The sequence below is a fragment of the Amborella trichopoda genome, chromosome 4, assembly GCF_054954075.1.
Source record: "Amborella trichopoda isolate Santa Cruz 75 chromosome 4, AtrichopodaSantaCruz75HAP2 v2.0, whole genome shotgun sequence".
NCBI lineage: Eukaryota > Viridiplantae > Streptophyta > Magnoliopsida > Amborellales > Amborellaceae > Amborella > Amborella trichopoda.
This window is the reverse complement of record NC_142339.1, coordinates 28628142-28654228: the sequence shown is the minus strand read 5'-3', so window position 1 is coordinate 28654228 and position 26087 is coordinate 28628142. Positions and strand designations below refer to the sequence as shown.

At 36.6% G+C, this 26087-nt stretch overlaps 1 protein-coding gene across 1 annotated transcript; it reads left to right on the top strand.

Annotated features, from left to right (window-relative positions):
* Nucleotides 1-20402: 20402 nt before the first annotated feature.
* LOC18421746 (putative methyltransferase At1g29790) lies at nt 20403-24016 on the top strand. Its single transcript, XM_006826551.3, has one exon. It carries the CDS (start codon nt 22410-22412, stop codon nt 23775-23777), a length of 1368 nt encoding a protein of 455 aa, XP_006826614.1. The 5' UTR covers nt 20403-22409; the 3' UTR covers nt 23778-24016.
* The last annotated feature ends 2071 nt before the right edge of the window (nt 24017-26087 follow it).

The window sequence follows — 26087 nt, the reverse complement described above, 5'->3', positions numbered from 1 at the left end:
TATTTCGAATTTTATGAGGCATTGAGAGCTTATGTTTTGGAGAGAATAATCTCTTGGGAAGGTGTTAGGGTCACCTTAACTATATATGTTAGAATGTCTCATAGTTGATGTGATAAACTAGCGTTTGAAAATACCAAATTGAGAACAATAAAACCCGAGTGTTTGATTTTGAGTTGGTCATGTATGGAATGGTCATGGCTTACGGGACATGAGCCCGTATCCTAACACGAGACCATTCCATGGCATGTGCACCCACATTCGTATGGGGAAACAACTCTTCTATAGTATTATACGATTTAAAAGAGCTAGTACACGTGCTTTGAGATGATCATTGTCATAAAGTAGTAAAATGTCTCACAGGGGTGCACTTGTAATCTATTGAGAAGCCAGATGGTGGGAAGCTCTGGCTCAGTAACTTTGATGTGACCAATTATGTGTTCTTGCTATAAACTGTAGAGCACAAGTCTGCTGAGTCAACTTGAGACACCGGTGGAACATCATTCGGGACTAACCCAGTGGAGTACTCACATTACTAAGTCAATGCCTTGAGATCTCACATATACCTTTAGTCCGATTTAATTATGATGAGAAATTATGTAAAAATATGTAAATATGTTTCAAATATTTAATGGGATTTTTGGAGTGTTTTTCATAATTTTTAAATCATCGAAAATGTGATTTTAAAAATTGTTTGGGTTAAATTCAAAATGAGGACATCCATAAAGACGTCACGTGGCACCCAAGTGGCCATAGGGTGGTCACGTGGCGCCATGAGCCCCTTACATTGGGCGCTCTTCTAATTTGGGGATGGATCCCCTTTTGACACTTGATTATTTAATTTGATTTCCAAACCTTATGTTATTTGGTTATAACTTAGAGTTACATTTTTAATGACATGGTTAATTGTCACATATGTGATATACTTGGCTTCTGTGAAGCCAAGGGAATTTTTGAAATAAGCATTGTTATTAAAATTAATATCCACATAGGTTACATTGTATGTGATTATTTCATGTAGATGCACATCATTGGTGTAACCCATGTGAAGGTGCGGAGTGCATGTGAAGGTGTGGGTTGGGCTAATCTTATTGGTGGTGTCACAACCCTCTTTTTGCCTTTCCCATGCAATGACACTTTTTTTTTTGTTTTTTCTTTGCCCTTGAACAATCTCTACACTCATGGATTTATTAAATGTTGAGAGCATTTTTGTAAGTATACTTGGACATATTTGAAATAAAAAAAAGTATGGGGTTGTAAACAATAACGTAAATGTGGCTTTGACCTAGGGTCTTAGTGGGTGATAATGATGGCAAATATCATCCATTGATCTTGGTGGTAGATGGCTAGGGATAATTAGTCTCTCATGTGCCATTGATGATGTGCTCAAAAATTGAGATTTAATCATACTTACTTCATATAAATACAATCTTGTGGTCCAACCCAACCTAATTTTGAAAAACGAACTTTCATAAGCAAGAAGGAACATAGAGAGAGAGAGAGAGAGAGAGAGAGCTCTCATGAGCTTTTTGCAACAACCATTGTAGAACTTGCATTCCATTTATCGTGCTTGGAGCTTTAGGGTGAGCATTCACTACATGAGATCTAGTTCGTCTTAAGCCATCATCAAGGTAACCTTCTATCGAGTTTTCACTATTGTTCTTCACCCTATTCCACTTCAAAGGTTGTTTTAAATTCTTAGTTACAGTAGCTTTGTAATCCTTTTATCTTTTACTTCATGTGATTTGTATGATTACCTTTTATAGGGTAGTCATCCACTTTGGTATAAGCTTCATACATTGGTGATTCTTTGATTGAGCATGGTTTATCTTTGATTTTTTGTATATAAATTTTTGGTACATTTCTTATACTCAAGTTTCAAATTCTAGATACCCATTACCTCTTTGAATCATTTAGAGTCCACACTTTTGCATGCAATTTTGTTTTGGAGCTCTGGTGGACTATACAACATGTTTTGCTCTATCTTGCTCAGTTTTAATCGGATCTCACCCGTTCTTTTGCAAACTATTGTGGGTTGATTTTATCATTGATTATGGACTATATGAAGTGTTTGTAGATGTGTATAAGCTTTCCAAACTTGATGGACACCCTTGAGATAAATTAACCACTTGTGCACTCATCTTTAGGACAAATTTAAGTCCTCAAAATCCCCGATTGTGGGCCTAGCACAAGGATTGCTTCTCTATTTTTGTTTGTATGTTAATTTGATATATTTACAGTCATTGAGTGATTTATGATTTATAGAATTGAGTACAGTATGTGAATATTGAGATAGCTCTTATAATCTTGTAGTGTGAGCTTCAATGTTACACTTTATTTTTTATGTGGATTGAGATCTCATTGTATTATTATGATCAAGCATATGATGTGCATAAGATAATGTGACATATGATCAGGATGAAGATTGAAGAAGAGATCATTATGTAATTTTGATAGAGCGATGAATTTGAGTATAAGTCATGTAATATGTTGTAGAAATGTACGTTGTGAGTATTTGGACATTGTATTGAGCTTAATTGTATTGATAAAGGGATATGTAAGGGACCTATTAGAGTTGTAATTTTGTTTATTAAGGTTGGTATAAACCAAGTTTGAAGGCTGAAATTCATGTACTATGATTTTGTATTGAGTTCTTCATGTATTTAAAGCTTTATATTTTAATACAATAGAAAAAAATTTACAGCTAAGAATCTAGCCCCTTGGTCTTATACCAGCAACAATTATTAATTATAATATTATACTAAACGTAATTCAAAAAACAAGATGGCTCTTACATGTATATTTTGAATTGTTTGTATACTTTTTATAATAAACGTAATTAGTTTAAAATACTTTAAATTGCTAGTATATTTTTTAAGCAATATTTGAGTTGCTAAAATAATTTAAAAAACAAGCAGTGCTCTTAAATTTTTCTGCCCATAATATATTTTTCTCAAATTAATCTTCTATTTAAGAGAGCTCTTGCATATATATTTGGGTTTGGTGGGACGCTTGGTCCCTTTGCAGCGCCACATCATTTTGTACTAACGAGGTTTTTATACTTAATATTATTAATGGTAAGTTTGCATGCATAAAGGTTTGGAAGCTGCCACATCAAGAAAAATGCAATTTATACCTTATGTGCTCTCATGTTAATAAGGTTGCACGCATAAAGTAGTGAGAATTCTCCCGCATCAAAAACTTTAAGAAGAATTCACTTTTATAAAAAGCTTGGGGTCACATTAATTGCCCCTGATTGAGTGGGATACGTGACCAAGTGGCAGTGACAGTGTGATGACGTTAGTTGCTAGTTGAGGTGGATGGATGTCCTTTATTTGAAAATCTTTTAAAGATATTTTTGAAAAAAAATTAAACAAATTTTATTCGGTGACATGTTTGTAGTTTGCATGTCCTCGAAGAACATTCCTAGACTTCTCTCCCTAAAGTTCAAGAAACTATTTCTAGACCAGCAATATCTCAAGTAGAACATAGTACTGACTCATCCCTTTTGCCTAATTTGGGCCACAAATCCATGTGTCGGGTCTAAGGGCCCGGCCTCCGGAAAAGTTTCTCTATAGTTGTTTGTTTTATTTCTTAAACTCTTTCCAATGTTCACAAAACCAGTTGGTCTGAACCAAACATGGCTGATTAGATCGCTACCGATGGGGTGGCGAGTCTAGTTAGGGCCGGTTTTACGGTACATCTCACAAGATGGCATTATCCAAAAAACATTGGCCACAAAACCGATTGGTTCAAGGTCGAACCGGCTGTGTTTTTATAAAACCGGCTGGTTTTCAATTAACCAGACCGGTTTGCCGATATAACGGCGTTTTTTAGAAAATAACGGCACCGTATAAATAACAACGTTATTTTGAAATAGAGACCGTTATTTGTAGCAGGAAATTTGTGAATCCAATTTTGCACCTTTTTTAATTCGGTTTGTTGTCAATTTTTTGTTTTTTTCGTGTTTTAATGGTTTAATCACTATATAATTGATATAAAACAAGTAATTTGGATTTAAACATTGAAAAAAAAATGAGTTTCTTAGATTGAAATGACGGATTTTTTAGTTTTTTGAAAATTTCCGTCATTCTTTCAATAATCTCCTCAATACCTAATGGTTCTTGATGAAATTTGAGGGGTCTATTTGAAGTGTTCATTAGATTCAAGTTTTAATTTGTTCAGAAAACAAAAAATCAAGGGCTTATTTTTGCCTGAAAAGCTGCTACTCCGAGAACTTGTGCTCTACCCAAAAACACAGATTTTTTGTCCATTTATTGGTTGTTTTTTATCAGATTCAGTTATCTATTTCGCTCATTGAGGCTTCATATGTCAAATAAAATTGGCATGTTTATTTATGATTGATTAAATTTTTTTATATGAATTTTTTTGTTGCACCATATCATGAAATTTTCATAGATATGAAATTTCCGCCTTTTCTTCAATTAAATTAAAAATACCAAATATGTTTTGATGATATTTGGTGCTTTTGAAAGATGATCGAAGCCTTTACAATGCATGTATGTTTATTTGTTCAATTATGCAAATATTTAGGGTAGTTTCTTGCTCGAAATGTTGTTTCACTTTTTGGGGTTTTGGAAAAGTCGATTTTTCTAAAAAAGATATTTTGTTTAAGAAAATTATCTTTTTTGATGAAATTGAGAAGTGTTTTTATAGTTTTCTTAATAAATTTATATTTAATAGAATTGTGATTTTTTAATAAAATTACGTTTTTTGATGAATATGGGAAGTGTTTTTTTAATTTACTTCATAAAATTATTTTTTGATCAAATTATTTGTTCTACTGTTTTTATTTTTTGATAAAATCACTGCACAACACATTGATATGGATATGGTTGATACATACAAGAACATATAAGAACAGTAGAACATATCTGCTGTGCATTGATTTTTCGTTTTGTGGCATATCATGAGATATACTTTTTGTGAAGTATGCCTTATTTAACTTCATCGAAAAAGTATTGTATGAATTATGTTTTATATAACTATATGGAAAAGGTCCATTCTATTTCTTGTCATAATTAGTTGGCATTTTTATTTGATTTAATAACATCAAGCTACTTTTGTTATTTGTAAAAAAAGTGCATAAACTTTCATTCATAATGTGAGCAATTTTTGTATTAAAAAAAAAAAAAAAATCGAAAGTTTTGCATGTAAGCTTTGGGATAAATATGTTAATTCTTGGAAGAATATGTTACATGAGAAAAATATCTTCAAAAAAATTCCTAAGATATTTTCATGTATAGGACCATAGTATTCAAATATTAATTTATAAAAAAATTGTTTCAATTTTTTTTTTGTAAGATAAATATATGTAATAAGATATTATACACTTAATCTAAGTATTTCTATTTTTAAAAAAAAAATTGGGAGTTTTGACCCATATTTTTTAAAAAAATCTACTTGACCGGTTAATTCGGTTAAGCGCCCTGGTTAGTCTGGTTCCGGTTCAAACTACTCCCAGTTTCATGTCCGGTTCGATTTTGTGAACACAAAAATAATCTAGAAAGGATACATACCTCTTTGTTTTGAGTGAAGAAAACAAATAATGGAATGCAAGTTATGCGCCGTCTTGCACTCTAGTGGATTCTCTCAAGAAATAGCTTGAAAGAAACATCGCTTGGTCTTGAAACCTCACGACCTTTCTTTCCTCCCTTTCTTTTGTCTGCCACCCCAAGAACCTAGGAGGGTGTTAACCCCTGTCTCTCCTCCCTTTCTTTTGTCTGTCACCCCAAGAACCTAGGAGGTTGTTAACCCCTCTCCCTCTACTTTAGAAACCATTTGATGGTCAGCCGCCCTTAAGCTTTCCGCATGATGCCCTAGAGAGAGATCAACATGAAATCACTTGCATTAAATAGGTAAGAGGTCATGTACTTAAACGGTAGTCTACGTGTAAATTGGATATAAGGCAAGCTTGCCTTTTAATTCTAAGGAGGCTAACTTAGCCATTCATCCATTACTTAGCTACCATGAATTAAATGTGGATAACGCACAATTATCATTATGATGACTCCTATTTCTAATACTTTCCAAATTCTATCTGCCGTCCAACAAAACCTTCCTAGAAAACTCCTTCCAAGATTCTATAATCAACTCCAGTCAGATTTAGATTTCATTTCAAGCTTCTATTTTTAACAAAGTTTTTTAGTCACCGTATTTTACAACATCTTTCCAACTAACTAACCACGTATGACTTTTCTTCAAATGGGCTTCAGTATAGGCACCATATTGAAGAATCAAACATTTCAGGACATCTAGAAGCAATGCTTTCGCTTCGACCAAAGTATTTGGATTTTAGGTATAAACGAAAGAGAGGCGAAGCCTGGTGTTGTCGTTTTGGTCAGATTCGAATCGTTTCGTGTTGCTTCGGTCAAATTTCGACCGCTTTGCGTCTACTTCGGCCAATAAAAAATAGCTATATAAATGTATTTTTTAATGTTTTATTATATTTTTTTATTTTAAATTTTTTCCATTATTTGTATATATATTATATATATATATATATATATATCTAATTTATTTCTACTAGATTAAAAAGCCCCGAAGTCTTCCTTCGCATCGGCTGAAGCACCGAATTACTTCATTTTCTGATTAAACCGAAAAAGGCTCCAAAACGAATCTAACAACATTGCCTAGGAGAGCCAGCCCCGTAATGTTTGACTTTTTGACCACCACATAGCCCCTTCGCCAATGGGATCTACATGGGCGGACATATAACAAGGCCAATCTCTCCATGACATCTAGAACTAAAACCAAACAATAGATGCATGGGATGCATGTCTCCCATGCGACAGTCACATGATTGGCCTGTCAGAGCTTGTCAGGATATAAGCTCCCATAGTTCATAGATAGCCTTAGATTCTAAGTGCTCTCCCCATGGGCAACTTTAGGCTCTACTTCGACTAGATATACTTGTATAGGAGTATCTAGATTTCCTCCTTGTACATAAGAATCTCTCTCAAGTACATGCTTGCTAATGGTTGCACAAACCTAACAAAACTCTAGGATCACATAGATCTTAAGAAATTAGTAGCACGCAATCTGTGTAGGATATTTCCTTTGCCAAGGTTTCCAAGAGCTTGTCCTCAGAAGCTCTTAAACGACCTACATCATGGGATCCTCTTTGATCTCCCGGTCAACCAAAAGACATCCACCCTCGTTGTAGCTCCCCTAAACAGGGTGCTCGTGGACACCATTTGGCGACGCACATCATGGGACCAAGCACAACTACCTGGGATCTATGTTGACTCATCTAGTCAAACTATGTCCTAGATAGAGTCACCTCCCCGTTCATACGTTGCCCCCAAGTATCCAAGTAGAGCATGCTTCCACTCAAAGTCTCAAACTAAGAGTAACCCATAAAAAGTGTGATGGTACACAAATGGAGAAAACTCAATAGAATTTTAATCAAAAAGCCAAGTTTACTTGCATTTGAAGCCCACAAACTCCAACAAGGAAACCTATTAGGTTCGTTTGAAGGTATCTATTGACTAAACACCTTCTCCTTCACAATCCAGTGACTTAGGATTGTCATGGAGAACATAAAACCTGAGCATGTGTTTCCTTCTTTTTTCTTTTGTTTTTTTTTGCTCTTAATGGCTGGGGAATGAGCATCATGAAAGTAATACCTCACATCATACCTTGACAAGTTCAGGCAGCAACTTTGGTGAGGACTAATGTTAAGGAAATGCCAAGGTCAATTGGAGGTATGTTATATGGATGATATGTTATACCCTGCAACTCTCTAGGTCTCACTCCCTTGTCACGCTTGGTTGTGAGAAAGGACAACCCAAAGGGGGAACAACAAAATTAGATACTAAACCCCACTGCTAATGTAAGGCTACAAGTGTGAATGCTTTGTGGGGGAAGCTGGTTTTGGTGATCGAAGAATGATCTGTCGTGACCTTGTAGAACATGGAATCACAGTTAAATTAACTCGAACCAAATGCTCATTCAATTTCCTTAAAATGGGATACTTTTCGGGTTGTTTGGGTGTAGTTTGATTAGATGCATAGTTCTGACTAAGTTTGTGTATAAGAGAAACTCTTAACAATTTGGATTCTGGGGTGCATGACAAGCTTCTATGTGTGGTTTAGGGACTCTATGTGTAGTCGATGTTATGATACTATAATTAATACAGAGAGTAAATCAAATTTATGATAGGGTTCTTGGCATGCAGAGTATTCCTAACTTCAATATAAGGTAATTATAAGAAGGGAAGAATATCCTTATATTGATCTTCGAAAAGCTCAAAATTCCCCACCTTCTTGGAACCGGTAATCTTTCTATGAACAAAATTGATGCACGTAAGGAATTAGATTTCGAGAAGGGATGTTTCCGTTGGAGGTATTACTTTCCATCTATGAAAGGTGGTTATTTCTGGTATTCTCACCAAAGAATGTGGGCATCAATAGTAGCAACATGTTGTTTTAGCCACTGCATCTGCAAAACCAAGGGTGGGAATCCATAAAGCAGCATTGGATGGAATGAAATAAATTGGGTTGGATAACAATTGATGGAGAGTTGGTCCTGCTATGGGATTAATGACTAGTTCACTCTTCCTATGGAGTTCAACCCAGTGTTAGAAAAACCAGCCGGTTAGAACTGGAACCGGCCTGTTAGATCAGAACCGCTAGGGTTCCGAGTTTGGTTAGGGCCGGTTTTGTGTGTCTATTAGCCTAGATGATAACTTCAAAAAATTTTCAGCCCAAAACCGGCCGTTGAGGGGTCGAACCATCCGTGTTTTTGTCAAACCGCGGTTTTCAGCTAACCGGACTGGTTCGCCGATATAGTGGCATTTTTTAATAAATAACGATAATGTATAAATAATAGCGTTATTTTGAAATAGGGAATGTGAATCCAATTTTCCACCTTTTTTAATTCGTTTTGTGGCCATTTTTTAAGTTTTTTTCGTGTTTTAATGTTTTAAATCACTATACAATGAATATAAAACAAGTAATTTGGATTTAAACAATTAAAAAAAAGAGTTTCTTGGATTGAAATAGCGGATTTTTTATGTTTTTGAAAATTCCGTCATTCTTTCAATAATCTCCTCAATGCCTGATGGTTCTTGGAGAAATTTAAGGGGTTTGATTGCTATTCGAAGTATTTACTAGATTCAAGTTTCAATTTGTTCAAAAAACCAAAGATCAAGGGTTGGTTTTTGCCCAAAAAGCTGCAGCTCAGAGAACCTGTGTTCAATCCGAAGATACAAATTTTTTATCCATTTATTGTTCGTATTTTATCAAATTGAGTTGTGTATTTTGATGACTGAGGCCTCATATCTCAAATAAAATTGGTATGTTTATTTATGATTGAGTGAATTTTTTTATATGAATTTTTTTTGCACGAGATCATGAAAATTGCATAGATCTGAAATGTCTGCCATTTTTATCAATCAAATCCAAAATACCAAATATTTTTTCATGAGATTTGGTGCATTTGAAAGACGATCGAAGCCTTTACAATGCATGTGTATTGATTTATTCGATTATCATAACATTGAGGGTCGTTTCTTGCTTAAAATATTGCTCGATTTTAGGGGGTTTTGAGTAATTAGTTATTCTAAAAAGACATCATTTTTCTTAATGAAATTATGCTTTTTTATCAATATGGGAAGTCTTTTTCTATATTACTTAATAAAATTATCTTTTTAATAAAATTATTTTTTAATAATCAAATTATGTTTTATGATGAATACGGGAAGTGTTTTTCCATTTTACTTCATAAAATTATTTTTTTGATAAAACTATGGTTTTTTAATAAAATTATGTTTTATGATAAATATGGGAAGTGTTTTTCTATTTTGCTTAATAAAATTATTTTTTGATAACATTATTCGTTCTACTATTCTTATTTTTTGATAAAATCAATGGACAACACACTGATATGGATATGGTAGATACACATAAGAACATATAAGAACAAGAGACCATATCAATGTGTTGTGCATTGATTTTTCATTTTGTTGCATATCATGAGATGTACTTTTTGTGAAGTATGCCTTATTTAACTTTATCGAAAAAATATTGTATGAATTATGCTTTATCTAACTATATGAAAGTGCCTTAACTAGTTGGCATTTTTATTTGATTTAATAGCATCAAGCTACTTTTGTTTTTCGCAAAAAAGTGCATAAACTTTCATTCCTGATGTGAGCGCTTTTTTGTTAAAAAGAAACTAGAAAGTTTTTCATGTAAGGTTTGAGATGAATATGTTAATTCTTGGAAGAAGATGTTACATGACAAAAATATCTTCAAAGAATATCCTAATCTAGGAAACAAAAAGATTTATGTGACCTGCTTAGGATAATGTACTAGACCATAATTACAAAAGGTTGTTTCAATTATTTTTTTTTGTAAGATAAATGTATGTAATAAGATATTATACAATTATTCTAAGTTTTTCTATTTTTTTTATTTTTTGCGGGTTTTGGCCCCATGTTTTTTTAAAAAAAATCTACTTAACTGGTTAGTTCGGTTAACTGCCCAGGTTAATCTGGTTCCAGTTCAAACCACTCCCAACCCCATGTCTGGTTAACCGCTCCGGTTCGATTTTGGGAACACCGGTCCAACCTTAAAACCCCAAAAATCTAAGTGCCTACGCAATTTGAAAATTCAACTTTCAAGTACTTAAAACATTTTGTTGTTGGTGTTTTGAGCGGTTTGAAAGTTTGAATTTCAAATTGCTCAAACATTTATTTTGTGTGTGTATTAGTTTGCGTAGTTCAATATCGGACTTTCAAACCACGAAGCACCTTTTTTTTTCTTGGAGAAAATTACTAATACCCCGTCAGTTTGTACTTTCTAAATGTTTTACCTCCACCTTAATTTTTTCTCACATAAATTTTATAAAATGTGACTTTTATGACTAATACCCCCCTAACCTCAAAAAAATTAAAAAAGGATAATTTACCATCCCTCCCTTTCTAACCTCCAGCTTTACCTTTTCTCTTCTCACCCGTTCGTTTTACCATGTAGCTTCCTCTCTCTCAACAGCACATGTGCGTGTTTTTGCCCTGCGGCTTCCTCTCTCTCAACAGCACGCAGTGATCGCCCCTTTCCCTCTCCTACGATGATTTCCCATTTTCTATCCTCTATCTCCCCTCACGCCCTTCTCCTACCTACATTATATCTTTCTTCATGGTGAAAAAATCCCCTATCTCCTCCATCATGGTGAACGAGTCCCCACTCCTCGAGGCCCACTCACTCTGACCTACCAAGGCCCTACTTGCCACTTTCTAACTATTTTTCTCTCAATCTCTCACTCTACGAAGGCCCACTCACTCACTCTCTCCCACAAATAACCCATTTTTTATCTCTATCTTTCTCTACAATCCAATCTTTATCTACAATCAAAAGTGTCACTGTCTATATGAATTTTTTATGTCCCTCTCACTCTACAATTGAAGGCCCACCAGTATCAACAAAGGTCCCACACAGCACATCTATCTTGAAACAAGCCCCATCGCAAGTCGAGCTCGATTTTTTAGGCCCATGATGAAAAAATATTTCAATTAAATATTTAGAAATATTTTTTTATCTAATATTAATGTTGTAACATCAAGTTTGGGGTTAAAAATAGCCACATTGTCTGTATTTAATTTGTTATACAATTGAAGGAATGGATAGGTAATTCTTGTATTAATTTTTTTTAAATTATTATGGATATTGTCAGTGTGTCTCTATTGTCATTTTAAGTTATGAATGTTATTAGTGGTACTAATTTTTGGGTTTTTTTTTAAAAAAAAAAAACTGTATTTTGTCAATCTTATAGATGTTGATCCATACTATTTCTTTGTTGACATTTAGTAGCAATTATTGTTTACAATAATCTTTCTTAATATTTGCGTCGCTCTTGTTAAAATTTAATTTGTCAATAACAATTGAATGAATGGATTGATAATAGCTTAAGATGTATTGATTATTGTTCTTAATTTATTATGGATATTGTCGTTGTACCTATATTTGTCATTTTAAGGTATGGATGTGATTGATGGTAATAATGTTTTCCTTATTATTACTACATTTTATTGAATTTGTATATGATCGTCCATCATCTTTATTTTGTTAAAATTTAGTACAAATTCTTGTTATAAAAAGCTTTCTTAAAATTTGTCAAGTTATTGTTGAAAACGAATTTTTAATGTATAGATGTCTTTGATGGTAATAATTTTTAGGTTATTTTTACTGCATTTTGTTGAACTTGTAAATGATGACTCATCATCTTTCTTTTGTTAAAATTTCGTAACAATTCTTGTTACAAAAAGCTTTTTGAATAAGCATAAGGCACGTTCAAGGAGAGTATATTGGTGGTGAAGTTACAACAAATATGGTGGTGAAGTTACAACAAATATTGTGGAGGACAAAAGAAAATGGGTAATAACAGATTAATTTATTGCATTTTTTGTGGAGAACTCCAAACAAGTGGCGATGGGACTTTAGATTATATCGATAGTGATGCAGTTATCCTTTTTACTTATTGTAGAACTAAGTTAAATGACATGCGAAAATATGTAGCAGAGCGTTTCTCACTTGACATGCACTTGCTATCGCTGAGGTATTTTGTCCGAGAAAAGAGAAAATTTATGGTAAATTTATTCATTGATGATGATATTATTATGATGTTGAACACCCATGAAGGCGAGAATCAAGTGCTCGTATATGTATTTCATGGGAGTGAACGTAAGGGTGGAAGTACTTCAAGTAATACTATGGTAGTCAAAGAGGTCAAACCTTTAAAACCCTCTAATATTTTAGTATCTGGCTCTGAACAAAGCAATGCACCAAGGTTGCTTAGCACATGGGAGGATGCACTTGTTGGGGACAACAGTTTGAATCTTTAGAAGATTTCTAAAAAGCCCTTAGCAAGTTTGTGATAACAAACCATTTTGCATACCATCTTATTAAAAATGAGGGGTATCACATAAGGGCAAAATACAAGGGTGATGGATGTAAATAGGAGATAAATTGTGCGAAGCTTGGCAGGACGAATGTTTTTCAAATCAAAACATGGACAATAGATTACTCATGTAATTTACGGATAAGTAATGATGTGCAGAGAAGAGTGTCACGAAAATTTGTTGCATCCTTAATCAAGGATGAATTAAGTGACGCTGCACATTATAAGGCTAGAGAAATCATGAGTGATTTAATTCGAGATTATGGGTTAGAAGTACCCTATTGAAAGACCTAGTGAGGAAAAGAAATGGCCATCACAAACATACATGGTTCACAAGATGAGGCATACAACCAGTTACCAGCATATATTAACCGTGTGATGGAGACAAATCCTAGTAGTTATGCGACAGGTGAAGTATGACAGGGAAGTAGATTTCGTCGATTGTTTTTAAGATTTCATGGGTCAATGCATGGCTTTAAAAATGGATGTCATCCACTTCTATTTCATCACTAAAGGCACGATTCCTAGGGACTCTACTTGTTGCAAACTCACTCGATGGGGATGGTCAAATATTTACCGTTGCATTCGCAATTGTGGATGGCAAAAGTACCGATAACTGGTTACGGTTTATGGAATCTCTAAAAATTGCTATTGGATCGAATCGTGAAATCATTTTTTTATCAGATAGACACCATGGTTTAGTTGATACAGTTTGTCAAGTTTTTTATAATGCTTATCATGCCTTCTGTTAGTGTCGTTTAGCAAAGAATTTCAAGAAAGAATGCAAACACATACCTAATGACATTAAGAAGGCAGTTGTTTGTGACTTTATTCGAGCATGTAGAGCATATACGCAGCAAGAGTATTTTGATAAGATGGTGGAAATTAGATCACTTTCTGATGATGCATTCAAGTGGTTTATAGAAGCGTCACCAAATTGTTGGGCCACATCATAGTTTAGAGGTAATCGATATGACCAACTAACAACCAATGTGGTTGAGTCATATAGTAAGTGGATTCTAGAAGCATGAGATATGCCAATACTTCAGTGTGTTAACTTGATTAGGAGACAAATCATGGAATTAATGGCCACTCGCAATTTGAAAGCTGAAACCTGGAGTACAAAACTTATCCCAAAAGCTCAAAACAAATTAAAAAAATCATTAAGCCATCCCTTTCCATGAGGGTAATTGTGGCATCAAATGGAGCAGTGTACGAAGCAAGGGATGATCACATGAATTATACGGTAAATATTCTTTCACGAGGATGTGAATCGGGGTTGGAAAATAACAGCTTTTCCTTGTAAGCATACTTGTAAAGCCCTTCAAGTAATGAATAGGGATCCTGTTGATTATTGTTAAGAATATTTCACAGTTGTAAAATTTTGTGAAACATATTCTGTAGCTATCATGCCAATTACCTTGATCGACTTGTATGGGCGTAGGTTATACGGACAGCTTTCTCTAGAGGAAGTAAGAGTGCTTTCACCTCACTCAAGATGCCCCCCTGGCCGACCTAAAAAGAAGCGCATTGAGTCGCAAGAAGTGCATCGACCAGTACGACCTATGCATGGTAGTCGTTGTAAAGGAACTGGTCGTAATAGGATAACATGTAAAGCACCCACTTGAAGGCATGTGCTTGTACTTTTTTGTTTTGGGGGGCTTGTTTAATTTGTAGAAACCGTTTTGTGGGAAATACTGGAATTTGTTTTATTTACGCAAATTTTGTGCTTGTGGGGTACATATATAATTGTTTTTTTTAGTGTAATTGGATGTATTTTTAGCGTTCCAGGATTATACTAATAATAATCTCTATACCATTTGTTTTCCCTGTTGTCTTATACCATGTGACTTGATTCATGAGCTATTATTTTTTCAATTTATATAGGAAATGGTTCCTTGTTTTTTTTTTCTTCCTATCTATAGTTAAAGGAGTTTACATTTATACTTAAAGGAGTTTACATTGTGAACTTGATATCAAAACCAATAGTTCATGCACACACAAAGGCTCTTTATTGATTGCTGATTTAGGTTGGAAGGACATTTCGCTTGTGGCCCAATGATTTGGCATCAACCATCATATTGTTGATAGACTTCTTATTGTTGCATCAAGATTTGGCATCAACCATCCTATTGTTGATAAACTTCTTATTGTTGCATCAAGATTTGGCATCAACCATCATATTGTTGATAGACTTCTTTTTATTTATAGACTTCTTATTGTTTATAGACTTTTCACTATTATTCTTTTGGGGCACATTTACTATTCTTTTTTTGTTATTACTCACTTTTTTGTTTTTATTGCCAATTTGTATGTACATATCCTCTTAATTGATGTGATATGCACATGTAAAACTCTGAGAATATACATAGATTTAAGGATGCAATACCCTAAACAGTCAAGAGGAGCAAGGGACCTATCCACTTCGTTCGATCATATGGAAAAGGTACGGTAGTCTATTTACTCTACTTCATGATTTACATTACTTAGATAACTCTTATATTGTTTATAAGTAATGTATGTCATTTCTTATTGAACTTCATTTCAGATGGAAAAAAAAATCGTATTAATGAATCAACTAAGACCTTAGGAAAATGGGAGCTAGATCCACGACAGGTAGCTTGGTCGAAAAGACCAAATTGAGCTTGTTGATTGACATTGGGGTCTCCAATATCGATTGTAGTTTATTGAGAGCCTTCATGGGGAAATGGTGCAAGGTGACAAATACTGCACGTTTGACTGTTGGTGAGACAACCTTATACGACATGTGGCATATATTAAGGATACCTGTGACAGGAGAGCATGTAACCGTCATCTGACCTACAGACTATACGGCTTCCATCATGGAGTATTTGGGAGATTACCCTAAAGGCGGTAACTTATTCCATCTTAAACATACCTGGTTGAGATCGAAATTTGGTCAACTACCAAATAGGCCTATCAAACTAAAACTCCTTCAACACACTTGAGCATTTCTCCTATATTTAGTCGGCACAACGATATTTGCTAACGTATCTCAAGGGTTCATGCTTACAAGTTACTTATAACTGTTCCGAGATCTCGATGAAGCTGTGAAGATTGCATGGGGTGTAGCATCACTTGCCTTCTTGTATCGTTCATTATCTTTGGTCGTAGACGGGGATATGCATTTTAGTGGGTCAGCAACACTACTACAGGTAATACTTCTATTTTTTTTTAACATATTTACATATTTGCTTCAATATTTACATATTTACAGTCTTTTTGGCCTGAAACTAATACTTCTACTTTTTCTTTGTGCAGTTTTGGATCTATGAGCATTTCTCAGCTATTGGCACCAAACCTAAAACTATCGTCATAGAAATGCCTAAAGCTTGCAAGTGGAAGAAACAACCATGTTGCAAAGATCCATTAGCAGCATTTCATGACATCTCAATTGATATGGTTAGTGTTATGTTTTTGTTGTGTGTGACATGGTTAGTGTTAAGACATCTCAATTGACAATGTTTAATGCAAAGACCCATTAACGGTGTTGTGTTATATTATTATTGTAGGTGAATAGACAACCATATGAGGAGTACACCCCACTAGATACGCTCCGTAAAGAGAACGTGTTGTGCTAGTCATATCTAATAAGTTTTCACATTGTAGAGTATTATATGTCGAATCGTGTGCTGCGGCAATTTGGAAAGTCGTAACTTATTCCCATGGGGCTTCCCAAGTGGGAGAGAAGGGAGAAGATGGGTCTACACCCCACTAGTTGAATTGATAAGTTGGCTAGCGAGATAAATGACTGGCGGCAACGAGATAAATATGTGGTCAAGGCAACCACAAATAAATATGGTGGAATGTCGACAAAGGATTATATAGTCTGGTACATGTTCATTCATAGATATGAAAATACTCCCTTGTGCCCCCCCCTCACAGTTGCAATCAAATGTGCCCCCCCTCACAATCGTAATCAAATGTGCCCGCCCCCCCCAAAGTCATGATAACGAGAGGAGATTGATATATAATTTCATTTATGTATTTTAGTTTTTATAGATTTAAAATAATTATCTATTCAAAGTAGTTATTTATATTATTTTTATTGTCAACTTGTAGCGATTAACCTATATAAGAATGCTACAAGCTGCACTTGGTGGTGAAGTATTAGCACGGAAATCACGACGTTTGGTACAGCTGACCCACGATTTGTTAGTGCAGTACACTCCTATAGATAATGTCAAGGAGATGGTAGAGGGAGATGGTGGAAGTGAGGCCGAGGAGACAAATGGTGGAGATGACGACAACGAGAGCGAAACTGATGAGGAAAGCAAGACTGAAGAGGGAGATGGTGGAGATGAGGAAAGGGAGAGCGAGACTGATGAGGAAGATGAGACGAGAACGAAGAGCAAAAATGATAAGGAAAGAGAGATCGAGATTGATGAGGAAAATGAAAGGAGTACAAAAAGCAAAAATGATAAGGGCAAGGGCATTGCAAGTTGGCCAAAGATACGGTTGAGGCCAAGAAAGTGAACACACGATGTATTTTTTTGGAACAAATATAAATTAAAAAGTATAAGCCTTTTTTGAGACAGAAGTTGAGTATCGAGATTGAAACTGATGTTAAGTTATTTTTGTACAATTCAAGCTACTCTATCATAGTAGCCAATTCATAAAATGTTCAGCCTTTTTGTTGTCATTATGTTGATGGAATCAATATCTTTTTAAGTTCTTTTTGTTGTCATTATGTTAATGGAATCAATACCATTTTAAATTCTTTTTATTGTCATTATGTTAATGGAAAATGCTTTGAAACTTGGTCAAACATATGTCATTCTTTATGACTGAGTTTATAAAGATTGATATGATTGCATAAGCACTTCATCTATGCATAAGTATATGGCAGTGTATTCTTTCTTCGATCATTGCATAAGCACTTCAACTTCATCTTGATCAAGTTTTATTACCTTTTGGCCTTTGCACTTGAGCACATAGCAACCTCAATTTTAGGGGTCTCTCCTGTTAGAGTGGTAAGAATTATATCTGAATTGGCTTCATTAGCCCCCTGACGTGATTTACCCCTGGCTTGGTAAGTTATGCCTTACTCTTGTTCCTTTGATTCTCTCTCTTGCTTCTATTTTTCTGTTTGCCTGTGTTGTGTAGTGGTTGCAAAGGATGAGGAGAAAGGGTCTCTTGGCTGCTCTGGAGAAGATCAAAGAAGGTTATATTATTGTATATGGAGTTTTCATCATGTTTTTTGCTTTAATGGGTTCATGTTTTTTTCCTTTTCCTAATTTATTCTATTTGGGCTTAATTTTGAGGTAGATTTTTTTTTTTTCTTTCTTCTTTGTTGAAGAGTTGATGGTCTTTGGGCTACTATCTCTGTTGTTGGGTCACTGGGTAAGGTGGGTTGCTGAAATTTGTGTGAAAGCCTCTCCCTTGGGGTCGCGATTCTATCCTTGTCTTGTTAAGAATTACAACAGGTTATTGATTCCTCCAGCACAAATGGGGAATTCTAGAGGTTCATACTTTGTTAATCATTCGGTTTTTAGGCAGTGGAAATATGGCTTTCAGCTTAGTCATTGCTCTCAAGTAAATGCTGCACTCCGCTATTCTTCCTTTAGCTTTGGAAATTGTATTTTGGAATGTGAAGCTTTGATTCATAACAGAAGGCGAAAGACGGTTTAAGAAGTGTCCATGAGCAGTAATTCAACTTAAGAAACATAGAGGGATATTGAAGGTTGGGGCTAAATGTATATGCCTTCATTTAAATTGTCGCGTATTTTGATTGTTGATGATTAATATGGATAAAAATTAAGGAAAGATCTAATAATTTCTTCAAAGGACATAGTAAGGGAGCTAACATTCTTTTGAGTCCATTTGCAAAGATCCATCCCAACATATTCCCTAATAGATGTCAATATTCTACTGTTGCTATACTCATTTGTGTACATCAGCCATTTTGGTAAAAGATCACTCAAGTTCAGGAAAAAGATTTTTTGCTTCCACATTCTTCTAAGTCCCTTTTGCTATACTCCGGCATTTTTTGAACGCACTCCGGAGATCAGTTTATTGTAAAATAGGCAGTTTGGCATTTGTAAAACTCGCTCTAGCAAAACTAAAACTCACTTCGACATTTTCTGAAAGCACTTCGGAGATTAGTTCACTGTAAAAAAATAGCCCAGCATATGTAAAAAGCATACCAAAAAAATTAAAAAGCACTCCGGTGTTTCTTGAATCCACTCTAAAGATTGATTCACTGTTAATATGCAGTCCGAAATCTAAAAAGCACGCACTGGCCAAACTAAGAAGCACTCCGGCGTTTTCTGAATGCACTCCGGAGAATGTTCACTGTTAAATAAGCAGTCCGGCATTTGTAAAATGCACTCCGACAACATTAGAAATCGCTCCGGCATTGTTTGAAGGCACTTCGAAAGTTATTCATTGTTAATATGCAGTCTGGTATCCGCAAAACGCACTCCAGCATATTTAGAAATCAGTCCGGCATTTCTTGAATCCACTCCGAAGATTGATTCAATGTTAATAGGCAGCCCGGAATCTAAAAAACACGCACCGGTAAAACTAAGAAGCACTCTGGTGTTTACTGAATGCACTCCGGAGAATGTTCGATATTAAATAAGCAGTCCAGCATTTGTAAAATGCACTCAGGCAAAATTAGAAATCACTCTAGCATTTTTTGAAAGCACTCTCGAGATTATTCACTGTTAATACGCACCCCGGCATATTTAAAAATCACTCTGGCATTTCATGAGCTCGCTCCAGCAAATTGTTTACTGTATAATAGTGCATTCCGGGACTTGTGAAGAGCACTCCGAAACGTACTTCACTGTTAAAGAGGCAGTCCAGCATCTGTAAAACGCACTCCAACATATTTGGAAAACACTTCGGCAATTGATGAACTTGCTCCGGCAAATAGTTGACTAAAATTGGCACTCCGACACATGTGGAAAGCACTCTGGCGAACAGGTCTATGTAAAATTGAACGCACTCCGGCCCATGATGAAGCCACTTTGGCGCTTCATTCATATCAGTCTGGCACTCAGCTTCCTTGATGAAAGGCCAATCCGGCACTTCACTACCTCAATTCGACGAATAACTCACTGGAATCACGAGCACTCCGACATATGAGGATAGCAGACCGGCAATTGGCTTCCTAGAATCCCAAGCATGCCGGCGTTTGTCTGCCTCGGTCCAACGAAAACGTCACTGGAATCGTTGGTTATCCGGCATGTGAAGAACGTCGAACCGGCAGTTTCCTCCCTGGAAAATTTGCAGGCTGGCGATTCATCACATCACTCCGACGATATGTTTCCTGGAAACACAGGCACTTCAGTCCGGCGTTTTAGATATTCGATCCGGCATATTGTTTTCTCATAAGCACTCCGGCGAACAGTCATCGCGGTCCGGTGTTAATGGAAATTGGAGTCCGTCCGCTGGATTTGATCGTACGTTCAAGGTACAGGAAGGGGTATTTTTGTCAAAAATAATAAGCCTTTTTCAGTTGGGGGGGGGTTTTAGTAAGGAAAGTAGGTTTTTTTTAAAAAAGGAGTAAAAAAAGATTAGGGTAGGGGTAGAAGGTCTAAAAACCTCAATTTGGGGGGTTTTTAGTAATATTCGCTTCTATTTTTTTCTTTTTTTTTTTGTATATTTTGGATCAAAAGATTTTTATTTTATTTTTTAATGTTTCAAACCCCTAAATATAAAGCATTAACCAAGTCAGCTCAGTTTTCAAATTTTTTATTTGGATGAAAATTATCAGGAGGCAGTTAAAATTCGCAAACCTCAATTTAAGACAAATGAGATTACACTTTTTTAAAATCATGTCTCGGAGAACTAGATTCCATTGCTGACACAAAAAAATAAAACCTAAACATCTCGTGAGATTGGTCACCCTAATACTATCTCCATATACTCCAAAAATTTAAAAGACCAATGATGCGATTCAAACTCAGGACAAAATCATACCAAGTGGTTCAAAACCCGAACCGGTGAAGGTAGAATCGTTCCTCCTCTCTAAAAAAAATAAAGAAAAACAAATATACAATAGGGGATTTTACGGGGGAAACAAGTAATCCAAAATCACCTGATCGTACCAAATACCGTATTAGCACAATAGACTCCACAAATTTTTGATAAATTTCCGCACAAGGACAGCAAACTCGGCATAAACCCAAGTTTTCTTTAAAAACCCCAGCTGGTCGAGTAGGGTTGACGAGCGAAATTCAAATCGTCTCAAATGCAGTAATCACATAAATCTATAGATTCGTGCCATACCTCACCAAGGAATGCTCGTGGATTGAGGATTATTGCTTTGATTAATTGATTGATGGTCATGGGGTAGTGAGGATGCGCAATTTCTTATTGAGTAAAATAAACACTCACTTGCGTAGGAGGGTGGGTGTGTAATTTTTAAAGATCGGGCAAATCCCAAAGAGAAACTTCATTTATTTGGATTCCTCTTCTTGAGCTCGGGAAATAAAGAAACAATACCCGTCCTCTAAAATTCAACGGGGCGCAGTTCCAAAACTCCTGCATCCACGCTTTTTGTCTACCAAACCAGAGGGACCGCAAATCGAAAAAGCAGGGCTGTCAAAGCTTAGCTTAGCGTAGAGAGTGGGGTGCCAAGAAAAACCTGGATCCCACTAGTTTTCCAATTTTTTATTTTAAATGGTAATATTTTGGTTAGGGAAAAGTCGAGGCTCTAAACAATTAAATTAGAGCTTACTTTAAAATTTCATTAAAAGCGGTTGTTTTGATGTCCAAATATCCTTAAATTGATTATCTTGACATCAAGATGCATGGACATGAAAAAAAAAATTGGATTCTAAGTTTTGAAAATAGTGCATCTTGTATCGTATTTTTGGACCATCAATTTTCAAGATTTTTCAAGTTTTTACAGACCTGTTCGATCTGTATTATTTTTTAAGCTTTAAATTTTATAATTAAAGATAAAAATATATTTTAAAGATACCACAAAAATATCAAGTACTAAAACCACATTTCTTGATACCATTTGAAAGCATGTTTTACTTTTGATTCTTTAGAACCTCAGCTCTATATAAACTCCACCCTTTTGGAGCTTGGATCCTTAGCTCTAGTCCAGCCCTAGTTTCTAGCTGGGTTTTCGGGCCGAATTGGCTGGGCCCTAGCCTTGCCTGTAGTTTGCCCTTCCCCTTGCCCAACCCAACCCAACGCAGCCTAGTTTTTTAGATACAAGCGGGTCTGAATCCTAAATCCAAGGCACCCGTCCGGTTTCTGATTTTACGAGTCAGGCAGAGGGTGAAATGTGAGTCAAACATGCCCCAAACCCAGCCCTCCCCATAACTTCCCACTCCCAGTCGGACAGGGAGAAGTAAAGATATATATATCTTCTGAGACAGAGGAGAGAACCTCTGCTTAATTATGATAGGAATCAAGACCAAACCTCTCATCAATTTTTAGTTGATAAAGCAGAAGGAGGGAAAGATCCCTCCAAGCAGGCACGCAAGCAAGCCCCCCCAATCCCCATGGCGTCAGACGATATGGCAAAGTACAACAGGTCCTCCTGGTCATGTATGTCTATGTTGGTGGTCGTCCTCCTCGTCCTCGGCACTAACCTCCTCACTGTCTCTCTCCTCTCTGGAGGTCCCCTGCGCTGGTCCATCCCCACCTTCGACTCCGCCACCGATCTAACCACCACCACTCAAAAACTCCTCCCCTCATCCTGCAACAAACTGAGCTCAGAGCTCTCAGAGGCGAAGCAGGAGATCCAGCTCCTCCGCTCCCAACTCCAAGCCTCAAAATCCCTCTCAGAAGAGCTCCTCAGCCGTCTTTCTTCCCTCTTGGACCATAACAACAGCAATAGCAACAACAACAAGAAGAAAAAAGACCACTTCCCGAAAGACCCTGACCTCCCCCAAGAGTTCAGGGAATCCGCATCTGCAAAGCCCCTGCCTCTTGGCTTCAACCCCAATTTTGGTTCAGACAAGATCTACCCACCTGTCGGTGCTGCTTGCTCCTTGTTCATGGATGAGCTTTTCCAGTATATGCAGTACAGTGTTGGAGGAGATTGCCCAGACGATGAGCTGCTGGCGCAGAGGCTAATGCTGAAGGGGTGCGAGCCCCTTCCACGCCGCCGCTGCCGCTCGCAAGCCCAGCGCAACTACGTGGAGCCCGCCTCTCTCCCAGAGAGCCTCTGGTCCATCCCTCACGACACAAGTGTGGTGTGGACAGCATACTCTTGCAAGAACTACACGTGCCTGGTGAACCGCAAGTATCAGAAGGCCTTTGATGACTGCAAGGACTGCTTTGATCTGGAAGGCCGAGAGCGCATCCGCTGGGAGGGCCCAGGGAGCGGAGGCGGGGAGAGCCTTGACTACTCCATCGACGAGGTGCTGGCATTCAAGAGGGTGGGAAACACCGGAAAAAGCAGCATCCGGATCGGGCTCGACATCGGAGGAGGGTCTGGAACCTTTGCTGTTCGGATGCGGGAGCGGGACGTAACGATCGTGACCACGTCCATGAACTTCAATGCGCCCTTCAACAACTTCATCGCATCGAGGGGGGTGATTCCCCTCTACATCTCTGTATCCCAGAGGCTTCCATTCTTCGACAACACGCTTGACATCGTGCACTCGATGCACGTGCTCAGCAACTGGATCCCCACCACTCTCTTGCACTTTATCTTCTTCGACATTCACAGGATCCTGAGGCCGGGTGGTCTCTTCTGGCTCGATCACTTCTTCTGTATCGAGGACCAGATGAACCAGGTCTATATACCCATGATTGAAGGGATCGGCTTCAAGAAGCTCAAGTGGACAATTGGGAGGAAGCTGGACAGAGGCGTCGAGCTCCATGAGATGTACATCTCCGCCCTCCTAGAGAAGCCCCTCTAGCCTACTCTACTTCTTTTTTCTCTCTTTTTTTTTTTTTTTTTTTTTTTTTTGTGTGTTTTTTTTTTATAAAAAAAAGAAAAAAAAGAAAAAAAAGCCACGAGCATTACCCACACACTACCCTCTCCCTTTGACACTATTTTGTGTTTTTCTTGTGTGGGACCTAAGGTTTTATTGGTTGCTAAGGTCTTGCGAGACCACACAAAAATATATTTTTAGAAGTATTGACTCCGTTTCTTTGACAATGTGAGTGATGGAGCCTAACCAATTCATCTGTCTTCTTCGCACCTATTCGATGAGTGAGTGAACTATTAGAGTTTTATTTTATTTTTCTTTTTGTGCCATTGTGTTTGTTGCTTTAGCATTAAGCCCCAAAACGGGCTCTAAACCAAAGCAAATCCGTTTCACCCTTTAAAAAATGGATCTGGTGCTGGTGCCAATCTAACTAATGTAGCGAAAGCAATAGTCACGATGACATTCAAGAAGGATTTTATGCTCTAAACTTTTTTTATTTTGTTTTTCTCTTTGAAATGAATTAGATCCTGAAGTCAAGATAGAGGAGTTTGCAGATTTTGGGGTCCTCACTCATCCAAAATATAGGGAGGTGCCAAAGTTCTTGGTGGAGGCTGCGGCCTCACCAATTGGTTTTCATTTATTAAATTTTGTTTTGATGGCAAACATAAGATCTCATATAGACGTACATGCACATGTGTATGTATCACGTTTCGCGTGCTATTAAGGTATATTTTGATTCCGACCGTCATTTAGTTTATGCATTACAAAATCTGACAATTTGCTTGGTAAGGTGTGGCACTAAACCAATGACCTTACCCAACAAATTGGTAGTACAACATATAAATAATAGATAACTCAAGTATCTTTTAATTGCTAGCACACTTGGGCATTGCAAAATATCTTGATTTTACAAATGCTCTAGAGATGAATTCCATCTCATAGGATATGATATCAATTCCAAACTTACATATATGTATATATTGAGGATGTCCTTGTATTATAATAGCACCTTGACTTATAAACAATCATAGATATTATTATTGGGGTTATGGCCTTTTAACGCCTTGAAACTCTCATTTTTATGGTTCTTGCTTACAATAGGACTGATTAAAAACACCATGACTTGCTGGATCTTTGCGAGATGGGATTTGGTGTTAGTGTACAAAGAGTCACAAAGTCCTGACCGTGAGGCAGATGTATTGGGGATAATAAACTGAGAGGGTTTTAGAGATATCCCTAGGCAAGGTCGGTGAGTATCCTCTTAGTCACAAAATGAGTATTTATGAGATTTATGTTATCTAAATGTCTATGGATCTGAGAATCTTTGTAAGCTCCAGTATTTATGAGTGAGCCCCATGCGAGATGGTTATGCTTTGAGAAGACATAGGCAAAATACTTGACCTTGAGCCATCTTAAAGCATGTCCATGGATAAGGGTATGTGAGATCTCTTGGAGTACTCCATTAGGCTAGTCCCAAGTTTTAGTGGTACTGCCCTAAGTTTTAGGGGCAGTGCCCAGGCGGTCTGAGGTTAAAATCTTCAAACCTATCTTTCTCTTTTTTTAAGAAAAATAGTCGTCTGAGGATGGGGACCTTGGACTGCCTCCTGGATTGAGTGGTCTGTGATCCCCATCTTTGGACCACTCATTTTTTGTAAAAACAACGGTTCAAGAATGGGAAGCTTGAACTGCTCCTCTGGAATGAACATTGCTTAGATCTAAGGCAGTATGAGGTTCCCATCCTTGGACCGCCATGCGATCACATTAAAACCATAGGTTTCTTTCTTTGTTCTCTCTCTCTCTCTCTCTCTCTCTCTCTCTCTCTCTATCTCTCGAAACTGTTAATAGACCCAAGCATCGATGGTAGGATTTCTAGTGACAGTACCCTAATTTCGGCAAGATCCCAATAATTAGGTGATTTTTTTATTTTTTATTTTCACATTGTTTGAGAAACTTGATGCTTAGATTTGAAGATAGCGTTTTTCAAATGGGAAGTTGCATAGATATACCTTAGGTTGCAATTGAAAGGAGACGATTAGGATTTCTATAATCTATAACATCACCTCAAAAAACAACAGAAAATCACAAAAAATTATGAAGAAAAATCAACCAAATCATGAATTTGGTTTTTGACATATTAGGGTTTTTTTTTCCCATTTGAAATCTAACAGAAATTTAGTGGTTTGTGTGTTATGTTTGTTTACAATGCAAAATCAGAGAGATTATCAAAGGAAGATCCCTCTGATCTGAACACCACAAACTGATTTTAAAAGAAGATGATAGAGAATGTAGGGAAAATCG